The sequence below is a fragment of the Myotis davidii genome, unplaced genomic scaffold (assembly GCF_000327345.1).
Source record: "Myotis davidii unplaced genomic scaffold, ASM32734v1 scaffold243, whole genome shotgun sequence".
Lineage (NCBI taxonomy): Eukaryota > Metazoa > Chordata > Mammalia > Chiroptera > Vespertilionidae > Myotis > Myotis davidii.
This window is the reverse complement of record NW_006295183.1, coordinates 1,409,494-1,421,347: the sequence shown is the minus strand read 5'-3', so window position 1 is coordinate 1,421,347 and position 11,854 is coordinate 1,409,494. Positions and strand designations below refer to the sequence as shown.

General features: G+C 36.1%; 1 protein-coding gene across 1 annotated transcript in view; it reads left to right on the top strand.

Moving 5' to 3' along the window:
- Window positions 1-1,970: 1,970 nt before the first annotated feature.
- CBFB (core-binding factor, beta subunit) overlaps window positions 1,971-11,854 on the top strand; it is a 55,946-nt gene continuing 46,062 nt past the window's right edge. The window contains exons 1-3 of the mRNA XM_015567818.1: window positions 1,971-1,974; window positions 2,621-2,661; window positions 4,251-4,367. Of these exons, the coding sequence (XP_015423304.1) occupies window positions 1,971-1,974; window positions 2,621-2,661; window positions 4,251-4,367 (162 nt within the window). The remainder of the gene's footprint in view (window positions 1,975-2,620; window positions 2,662-4,250; window positions 4,368-11,854) is intronic.

Genomic DNA, 11,854 nt, shown 5'->3' with positions numbered 1-11,854 from the left:
GCGCACGGAAACCCGAGGCGGACCGAACAGGGCCAGGTTAGGTGTAGGCTGTGTTTCTAAGGCAGGAAACACCCATTCGGATAAAGAACTGGGCTTCATTCAAGGACCTGGCTCCTGCAAGATAGTGTGTTGGTAAGTCTATATGTGAAGCTCTCTCCTTCCCAGGATAGCTCAGAAAAATAAATCTTTACGCCAGTTATCTATCTATTGTCCTTATAGAGAAAACAAAAAAATGCCCTAAAGAACGTGCCGCGGTCTTTTCTTAGAATGTTAAACCCTAGGAGAATCAGAGAGAAACCATTATTGTCTTTTTTTTTTCCCCCCGAAGCTAAAAAGCATACCCCGTTTGTGCTGCATGGATTTTCAAAAGCCACAGTTGATCTTGAGGCCGTGTTATGGGTGTTAGATTTGGTGCTTTGCCTCCACCAAACCTGGTGTTAAAAGAAAAAAAAGTGTTCTAGTTTCCCTTATCTCCTTTTGATTTGTCCTGTGGAGGTGCTAATGACGGGGGAATGAGGAAGCCCAAGGGTGGGTGGGAAGAAAGGAAAGGTTGATTATTTAAAAAAAAAAAAAAAGTTGAAATACTATGTGATGGAATCCAAAAATTATCTACTCCGGGATTAGGCCCATTGCATTTGAAGAGACTTGAAGCTACTGTGCAGTTTGAGTTTGGGTTAACAATGGGAGGACATATTGGTACATTTACTTCTCCCACCTCCTTTATAGAGCATCTACTTATTTTTATTGATACATAATTCGCACACCATTAAATTTTCTCCAACAAAACCAAATTTATTTTTAAAGGTTACTTCCATATTTAAAATGAAGGTTTTTTAGAATCATATTACAGAAAATGAGAAGATACTAGCTAAATTTACCAGGAGCTGTAGAATAGTTGGTGATTATTGCATGTTATGAAAGAAAAGCTCCTGCTTTTAGCCCACTGCCAAATTTCTTGAGTAATTGTAATCATATGACTATAATGTGTAAGATAAATATTTTTTGGTTTTGTTATTGAGTGGTAAAAGAATCACTTATTACTCGGTTCAGTAATTGTATCATCCTTTGCATGTGTTTCCTTTTTGCAAAAGGTGGTGGTATACCTAACCAGTGGATTTCCTGGAGGTAATTGATGTAAAAGATGAGATACAGACGATTGTCAGGACTATTGTAAAGCTGGGGGTTTTTTGGAAACCAAATGAAGAATAGCTATTAACAGTTTTTCTGTCATATCAGAACTTTACTGCATGTAATTATGAACTGGGAATGTAATTTAACCCGCAGTGTATCTGAATTACTGTACTATAATGTTGCTGTAATATTTTATAGGTGGCTTGTAGTTGTCATAGACTTTCTAGGGATAAGTCAGACAGATGTTCTAGTTCTTCCTCTCTTCCAAATATTTCATCCTACAAATTTTAATAAGTTCTTAATATCTGACAAGTATTAAAAGTTGAAGGTACATTGAAAGATTTGCTCTTAAGATGGCATATGTGTCTTAATTTGTTGAATAATGTAACTTTATATTTGGTAAGGAATTTCACATTACCCTCTCTAGTTTCCCCCCTTTAATTCAATGCTCTCCTCATGTGAATTACAGTATGGTATTCTTATCTGCTAGAGGGTGGAGACCACATTAATTCTGTGGTATATTCATTAATATACTCCCCTCTATGCAGTTACTTTGCACAATGCCTTTTGCATCATAGGTACTTGATTAATTCAGTTTAGAGGTTACTTAATGTAATGCCTAAAATTTGTCTTTTGACTTATGAACAGGCAGTAGCTTTTACCCATTTGGTTATGGAAAATAGATATGGAAAAGGCATTCTTTGGCCTCTATTTTGACAGCAGTTATATACTGTAACAAATATTTCCCACAGTTATTCCCAATCTAAGCTCTGTGATGCTCATCTCTTTTTAACTATAAAACTTACCCAGATTTTATGGTAGCATGAATAAAAGTGATCATGGGTGAGGGATAGAATCTATTCTATTTGGTAAACTGATTTATTCCCCCGGTAAGTTCTTACTGTAGTAAAAGTGTTAGAGATGTCTTCAACACTACTGATTAATAAAAGAAAAAAATACTTATGATAGGTATGGTGACTCTACTGGGAGAACAGTAAAAATCATGTGTATATTTTTAAAATTTTATTTTATTGATTCGAGAGAGAGAGAGAGATGGGGTGGGGAGAGATTGATTTGTTGTTCCACTTATTTATGCATTCATTGGGTATATGCCCTTACTGGAGATTGAACTGACAACCGTGGAGTGTCAGAACAATGCTCTAACTAACTGAGCTACCTGGCCAAGACAAAACCATATATTTTTAATCCTGAAAGTGGAAGGATAAAACCTATGTTGGATTGGCACAATGTGTGCTGTTTTATAATTTATGAAACCATAAAATATAGTCAGGGCAATCTGGAAATCTTACATATAGACAGGGATGCGGGTATAGTATTTTTATGTTTTCAAAGATAATTTTCTGAGCTCATGTATGTATAGGTATTCCATTAAAGAGTTCTGTGGTCAAATAAATTTGGGAAATGTTATTCTAGAATGATCTGGGTATTTTTTAATCACTTCTATCTCAGAGAGAGGGATCTTGATGAGATAATGGGCATGAAGTGAGGAAGCAGGAAATCTCTTCTGAGGTTGGTGTTCAGACAGGAGGTGAGGTAATAAGATCTGTAGACTGTTTTTACTGAGCATAGAGCTGATTTGGGGTACAGTGGGTGGAAGGATTTGTTACTAGGTGAATACTGAAGAAACTTTCCTGGGAGATTTTGATACAAGGCTTCATTTCATGGGCTGAATCTCTTATTTGCTACCACTGTGCTCTGAGAATTTAATTATCTGAGGGTGGAAAAAGTTAGCTCAAAATTATTTCTTTTATTTAGCAGGTACTTATATATCATTTACTTGGTCTATTCTAAGCACTTTACAAATATTAATTTGTGAGGAAACTGAGGTAGAGTTAAGTAACTTGCCTAAGGACATAGCTAGCAGTCTACTTTTAATTTAAACTATTTAATTTCACTTGATTGTTTTTTAAACTTAGCTAATAGTGGTATAAGATTTTTTTAAGTTAATATTGTAACGACGTTTGTTTAGTGTCTGTTCATAAGAAAGGGTATCCCAGTTGGTTAGGGAAATGCTATCAAAACTGTAGAAATTTAACAGTTAGGTTGACAATTGTACCTAACGGTACCAGTAATAAAAATAGGAAGTATAGCTGTGAATCATCAGGAGAGCTAGAAGATAGTTGAATCAGCTAAAGGCTTTGAACAAATCGCCAAAATGTGACCCCCTTTCAGATGAAGACTCTGCTTGAAAGCTTTATGCTTTACAACTTTAATTGGTAAAATAAAACAAAAACATTCTATTTTAATTAATAAAAAAATTCCAACAAAGAAAAATTTACATTTAGATGATAAAAAAATGTGTTGTTTTTTCAAAATGCTTTTTACTTCTTAATTTCCCTTGGGGAAAAGGGACAGTGTTCCATTTTTTTTACTTGGGGGGAAATATAAATTGCTCAGGGACTACACAGACTGACACTTCATTGAAATGGATTTAGATTGTTCTGTCTGTTGAGCTATCCTAATCTTTTATAAATATTAGATGAATACTCTTTTGTAAAAGCCAGATCCAGTTATCCTGAAGTCAGATTTTAGAAAATGCTGTGTGTGTGTTTTTTATTTTAATCACCCAAGGTTTTAGAGAGAATGGGAAGTGCTGTCAGGGCACATGCTAATGTTTGGTTTATCAGAAGTGGACAGTCCTGTGCATTTTTAACATGGGCTTTAGAGCAAGGGCTATCAAGAAAAATTAAAATGTCCCATTTATACAACTTTAAATTGTATGTTTTAGAATTCAACATGTTTAGATCTTCAGTGATTTTCACACTTTAAAAATAAAAGTTTTTAAATTCAGGGATGGTGGCTTCTGGTTAGACATTAGCAATGCACAATCCTAACGTCAGCAAGAACTGACCTGAAAGAAAGTATTGATTTCCATGGCTTGATTTTATATTTAAGCAGCCAATGGCAAATGTCCTCAAAATGGAATCAGATGTTTGTAACTTAATACTTAAGAAAAATGATGAGTGCATGTTTTTTACTTTTAAGTATTCTTAGTGCTGCCTGGCTTAAGACAGAAACTGATGTAAAAATAAATGACTGCCTGCATAATTTATGTAATGTCCTGCTCCTGATCCTGTTTGTATTGATTTTTCTAAAAGGCTTTTGTGGCCACAGGAACCAATCTGTCTCTCCAGTTTTTTCCGGCCAGCTGGCAGGGAGAACAGCGACAAACACCTAGCCGGGAATATGTCGACTTAGAAAGAGAAGCAGGCAAGGTAGGAAACATTTCTTTGTAATTCGAAATACTATGGATTGTTTTATTAGAAATTATGTGATGATTTACATTAATAAAGAGATCATAGTTCTGTTATAAAGGGATATGTTTTCATATTATAAGAATGTATAATTTTAAAAAATCACTCAAACTTTTATATCATTCCATTGCTGATTTCATGTGTGTTAACATTCACCTTAGAAAGTTCTAGCTAGCCTTTAGTGTACTTTCTTACACGGAGCATTAAAAACTTAATTTCTTTAAATGTTTGGCAGGAAATACTCTTTTTCTACTAAAATATTTGTGACTACAGTGCTGTAAAAAAGAAATTAAGAGAAAAATGAGAAAAGGGTTTGTAGGCTAGGCTTTAAATTTAATAATATTTAGAAATAGCTCCTGGGTAGTTTCTGGTTCTGTTAATAATTTAATTTTGAAGAAACAGCATGAAAATTTTAACTTGGAAATAATTTCTTTGTTTTGAGAAAAAGCTTCTGAGAAAACAAATAGATGTCATAAAATTTTTATGTTGGAAGTTTATGTTGAAGATGAAAAATATAAGTGGAAATATTTAAGCTGAGAGCTCTGTTAAAAACTAAGTTAATGTATATTATGATTTTGGTGAAATTTTAATGAATATTGTGGATTGGTTCATCTTTTTATGTAGGAGTTGACTTCAATATAATATTTAAAGAAAGAAAATTTTAACCTTATTTTATACTTTTCTCCTGTTTCCTTTGCAGTGTTTCCATACCTGTTTTTATCAACTTGCTAAATTACTTTTCTGTCATGAGTAGCATAACCTATCACTTTATTGTAAAACATAAGAAATAGCTCATTATTCCTTTGAGGAACTTAAAAAAATTCTGTATTAGAATGTATTAGGTAGGAAAAGGATTTCTTATCTTCTATATATACAATGAAGACTTCTTTGTTTTCTTTAATTTTATGAAATAAGGTTTGATCTTTTGTCAGTGATAAACTAATCTTTGGGAAGGGAGAGGGGAAAATAGGTACAGAGTGTAAAAAATTAGTAATAAGTAATTTGCTTTCCTATGTGTTAGCTTTTATGTTTGAAAGATTAAATGAAAATGTTCCAGATCTACTATTTGGTCCTTTTATTTTAAATCCCCATCCTAGGATAGTTTTTCCATTAATTTTTAGAGAGAGTGGAAGGGAGTGGGGACCGGGGGGGACAGAGAGAGAGAAAAAAATATTGATGTGAGAGAGACACGTCAATTGGTTGGGGGCTGAGGATTGAGCTTGCAACCAAGGTACATGGTCATGACCAGAATCAAACTGGGACCTTTTAGTCCGAAGGCCGAAGCTCTATCCACTGAGCAAAACCGGCTAGGGCCAAGGGCAGAAGTTTTGAAGCCATTATATGATTTTTGCTTTTTTGGGGGTAGGGCGGGGGTCTATTTGGTACATGTATGTATGACTAAATTGAAGATATTATTTTCCTTGTTCAAAACGCTTCCTTAAAGTGTGTTGAACATGGTAGCTCAGACACGGCAGACATAGACCAGAAATAAATCCTTTCCTTTCAGCTTTTAACGCTAAACTATTTTGACTTCAAAATTGATATCTCACTTGGCTGGTGTCGCTCAGTGATTGAGCATAGACCTAGGAACCAGGAGGTCACAATTTGATTCCCAGTCAGGGCACTTGCTGGGTTGCAAGCTCAATCCTCAGTAGGGGGCGTGCAGGAGGCAACCAATCAATGGTTCTCTTTCATCATTGATGTTTCTATTTCTATCTCCCTCTCCCTTCCTCTCTGAAATCAATAAAAATACATTTTTAAAAATTGACATCCCAATGTTACTGAAGTCTTCCAGTGTTTAATAACTATTAAATGGTGTTAACTCTACTAGGAAGTATATTTGCTTGAATTAATTTAATGACATATGTTTACTAGATTGAAGACCATATTATTTTTGGACTTAAGCCATTGAGATGTTTTTAGTTATATGACCAACAGTACCAAAAATGTTTTAATGGCGTATTCTAGTATTTAGAGGATATGTTTTCAAATATATCAGGGAAAGTGATAAAAACAATGTAAGATATCAGGAAAATTGCATTTCATTAATGTTTGTTTTAGAAGTTTTTTTCTGTAAAGGGCCAGGTACAAAATATTATCATTGTGCTCTCTGTTGCAACTACTTATTTCTGCTGTTAGAGTGTGAAAGAGGCCATAGACATGTGTAAACAGATGAGTGTGGCTGTGTTCCAAGAATGGTAACACTGGCAAAAAAAATCAGTTTCTTTAGATTTAAATCTGTAGATGTTTATGTGTAGGTCATATATTCCTCAAATGTAATTTTGCCAACACCTGTACTACATTAGTGGGATCTACAGGAAAAAAAGCATTTTAAAGCAAACAAGAAAACAACTGCTCATATTACACCATACTACTGGGATAAAGTATGCCAGAGAATTTGGAAAAAAAGTACTGACCAATGTTTTTTCATCTGTGGAGTTCATGGGTCTTTTTCTCTTCCTCCTTTTTTTTTTTTATTTTAAATATATTTTTTATTGATTTCAGAGAGGGAGATAGAAAAATCAATGATGAGAGGAAATCATCGACCGCCTGCCTCCTGCACGCCCCCCACTGGGGACCGAGCCCACAGCCTGGGCATGTGCCCCGACCAGAACCAAACCTGGGACCTCTCAGTCCACAGGCCGATGCTCTGTCCACGGTGCCAAACCAGCTAGGGCTCTTCCTCTTTTTTTATGGTATCTTTCTGGTAACTATTAGCTTCTATTTCTATCTCAACAGGGGTAGGACTAGAAGCAAGGAAAAACTGAAGGAAACTTCCCCAAATGTTAATTATTTACCTCTGCTCCTTATATTGGATCACAAATCAGTGTCTTCCACATACTCTCAACCAGGTTACTTCCTGAAGCAGCTTAGTTTTCTTCCCATTCATATCCAGCTTTGAGAAAACTAGTGGTTAATAAGGCTTTAGAATTAGGCAGAATTAAGTTCTGGTTTCATTTGCTAGTATGTAACTTTGGGCAAATTATTTAATCTGTGGTTTTCATTGTAAAATGAGGTTAATGCATACTTTCTAGGATTGCCCTAGTGATTGAAATAGTGAATATAAAGTGCTTAGCCCAATACCTGACACAGTTACAAAAAGTTCATTCAGAAAGTTTGCTGAACACCTGTTATATGTACTGAGCACTGTCCTAGGTACTTGTGATACATCAGTAAACAACAACAAAAAGATTCTATCCTGGAGGTTGTTTTATGGCAGGAGTGGAGGAGTAGACAATAAACATAATAAATAAATTATATATTGTGTTGCAAAGTGGTAAGTGCTCTGGGAAAAGAAAAAGTAGAGTAAAATAAGGATGAGCAGATGTGTTTGCAGTTAATCAATAAGATGGTCTGGGTAAAGAAGATCATATTTGAGCAGAGATCTGAAGGTAGTTAGGAAATGATGAGCCATTTGGGTATGGGGAAAGGTGTTCTAGACAGAGAAGACCTCCATTGTAAGGCTCTAGCGTGGAAGCATGCACTGTGTGTTGGATAGACAGCAAGCAGGCCCCAGTAACTGGAGTAGACTGAGCAAGGAGAATACTTGGAGATAAGATCTGGGAGATAAGAAGCCAGTTTGTGTAACCACGGTGGCCATTGTAATGAGGTGGACTTTGAGTGAAATGGAGGGATGCTTCAGGTTTTTGAGCAGGTGAAATATGATCTGCCATAGATTTTGAAAGGATCACTCTAGCTGCTGGGTTAACAATAGGCTACAGGGGACAAGAGTGAAGCAGGGAGACCAGTTTGACTATTATGGTGGTAGCAGTGGAGGTGGTGAGAAGTTGTCATAGTATACATGTACTATGAGATAGAGCCAACACTGTTTGCTTCTGGGTTGAATGTGGAGTGTGAGAGTCAAGAAAGGCTCCAACATTTTTGGCTAGAGCAACTGGGAGTATGGGATTGCTGTCATTTGAGATGGGAAAGGCTGTGGGTGGAACAATTTTGAGGAGCAGTTTAGGACGTGAGTTTGTGGTGGTAGATTGTTATTGCAACTTATCTTTTCTCACCAACTACCCTTAAGTCATGGCACTGCTTTTTAGTAAGTAACCCTTTGTCTGCTTAGCTGAAGAATTCAGTGGCCTTTTAAAAAGAATCAACTCTACTGAAGTATAGTTTACATACAATAAAATGCACCCATTTTAAGTGTATACTTTGAGTTTTAACAAATGTACACACCCATGTGAAAACCAACCACAATCAAGATAATGTTTCAGTCATTCCCAAAAATTTCCCCATGTCCTTTTACAGGAATCTAGGAGTGGCTTGGCTGGATGGCTCTAGCTCAGGGCTGGGGCTGTGCAGTCTCTGAAAACTTGACTAGAGCTGAAGCAGCCACTTCCAAGCTCAACTCGTGACTTTTAGTAGGTGGCTTCAGTTTGTAGTCACGTGTTCTGCTCTGTACAGAGGGAAGAAAATGAAGTCACTCTGCTTTTTATGACCTGTTCCATCATTTATGTCTTACTCTGTTCATTAGAAGCGAGTCACTAAGTGTAGCCCACACACTGTAGCTCACATTCAGCAGCAAGGCAGGAGATTTATTCACTTACTTGGGTGTGAATACCAGGAGGCTGGGATGATTGGGGCCATCTTGAATACTGGCTACTACAGTATTCACTTAGGTATGGTGAATTCAGAAAAAATTTGAATGCTAATAGGAAACAGAAGCTTCATATTCTCTCTCATTCAAAATATGGCTTCATGGTCTAAGAAAATAGGTTCAGCAAAATCACTTCTTTTATTTATTGAATATTTTCAAAAAAAAGGTCTTTAATAAGGAAGGTTTGTTAATGGATAATTGACTATAAATAGGTACTTTGTGTTCAATCAAGTCAGATCACAATTTTATAATTTGTCTATCAAATATAGTTGGAACTTTTGTACCCTGGTGTCTAGTGAGCTGTCTACATTGACTCTTAATAAGGGTCTTTTTCACAAGTTTTAAAATAATACAGTGCAGTGGAAAGAGCTCTGGATTTGAGTCAAATGACAATCATAACCATTTTCCTTATTTGTAAACTAGAGGCCCGATGCATGAAATTCGTGCAAGGGGCTCGGCCCTGGCAGCTGCAGCGGCTTGCCTCGGCCCTCGCAGCCCCAGCTTCATCCAGAATGTCATCCAGCTATCTGGTCTAATTAGCATATTATGCTTTTATTATTTTGGATGGGAATCAGAATGTCTGCCTTATTCATGTATCTCATGTATGTGAGGATTAAATGAGATGCCAGAATATGTGAAAATGCTTTTTAAATTGTGATGCTCTATCCAAAGTTGGGCTATTTGGTGGAGTTTTGGTGGTGTAGCATGCCTTAGGTCAAGCTTCACTTCACGTAGCTGTGCAGTGTTGTAATACCACATCTTTCCCAAGTGGTCCATTTTGGTGCCTTAATAAAACCCTAAAGCAAAAATGTTCTTAATTCTTCCTAAATCTAAACTGCTTTCCTCTAATTTAGCTGTCATAGGACAAGGAAAGCAACTGATCAGAATTTAAATCATTCTTACATTAAATTTTTATAGACCAGACAACTCCAGTTCCTTTGATCTTTCCTCTTAGGACCCATTTCTAATTACTTTTTATTTCAAACAAATCAAATTATTATGGTTGACCAAAACTTGTTAGTCTTTAGTGGTAAGATTAATGGTTTTTGCATGCATTCTGTGTTTTATAAAGTCTCATTTGGGATTTTGAATTAATGATTGTATGTTCTTACTACATAATTTAGTTTTTGAGTATAAAAATAAAGGGTATGCCATAACCGGTTTGCCTCAGTGGATAGAGCATCGGCCTGTGGACTCAAGGGTCCCAGGTTCGATTCCGGCCAAGGGCATGTACCTTGGTTGCAGGCACATACCCAGTAGGGAGTGTGCAGGAGGCAGCTGATCGATGCTTCTCTCTCATCGATGTTTCTCACTGTCTATCCCTCTCCCTTCCTCTCTTTAAAAATTCAATAAAATATATTAAAAATTAAAAAATAAAGGGTATGAAAAATATAAACTGAAAAAAATGAACTTTACACTGTTTACTATTTTTTCTATGGAAATTGAATATACTATCTAGTGTTACTACATTGGCAACAGTTGTTTCATTTCTGTTTATAACTTATTATTTTAATTGATAGTCAAACATGTACCAGCCACAGAAATAGTTATAAGTATACGTGATTAGAGTACCTACTCTAGCCCTAGCTATTTGGTTCAGTGGATATATTAGAGTAGGTACTTTTTATTTATTTAAAAAATATTTTTATTGATTTCAGATAGGAAAAGAGAGACAGAAAGAGAGAAACATCATGATGAGAGAGAATCATTGATCGGCTGCCTCCTGCACACACCCCACCACAGATTGAGCCCGCAAGCCCGGGTATGCGCCCTTGACCAGAATCGAACCCAGGACCCTTCAGTCCATAGGCCAATGCTATATCCACTGAGCCAAACCAGCTAGGGCTAGAGTAGGTACTTTTTAAATAAATGTTTTTGGTAAGCTATGTTTTTCCTTTCTGAACTTTTATACTTAATCTTTGTCATTCTTTTGCATTAGCATCAAATAGCAAAGCAAAATTAACAGCTTTTGATTTAAGGAATGAGGAGAGACTCTTGTTTTAAATGGTTCTCAGAGGCCTGTGACTGCTTCTTCTGGAGCATTTTGCTTACTTGCCTGCAGGATCTTTGTCCCAAAATAAATATTGTGTCTGTTTATATACCATCCACAATTTGGCAGGGCTTAGAGGACTCCTTGATGTTAGCTTTGAGAAATCCTATTCAAGCTCAACAAGTTCCTTCTCCTTCGGCAGCCCAGTCACTCCAAATAAAAGATATCTGTGGTAAAGCTTTGGAATGTGATTTTCCCCTAGAGAAACTGAAGCAACTTTACAATTAGCTTGTCAGATCTAGATTTTGTTTCAATTCAGCTAAAATATGAAGTATATTTTCCAGCACTTAGTTACCAACAGTTTAGTGCATTAAAATAAGTAATCTGGCTTTTAAAAATGTTTTAAGTATACTGTAATAACTGAATTAGAATTATAAAATTTAGCACTGGAAGTCATATGTTTATATTTTTTAAAGAAAAGCTTTTATTTCAATAATTTTTAAATCCAAGAGGCAGAGTTGACTGGTTTCCTGAACAAATAAGAATGTTTAAAAATTAAGATGTCAGCTGTAGCCAGTTTGGCTCAGTGGGTAGAGCATTGGCCTGTGGACTGAAGGGTCTCAGGTTTGATTCTGGTCAAGGGCACATGCCTGGGTTGCGGGCTCCATCCTCAGTAGGGGGCGTTCAGGAGGCAACTGACCAATGTTTCTCTTTCACATCAATGTTTCTCTCTCCTTCCCCCCTCCTCTCTCTCTAAAAGTCAATTAAAAAAAAATTTTTTTTTAATCAATTAACCTGAAAGCAGGATCTAGAACACAAGAGATTCATGGTTTCAGAATGGGGAGAATAAAC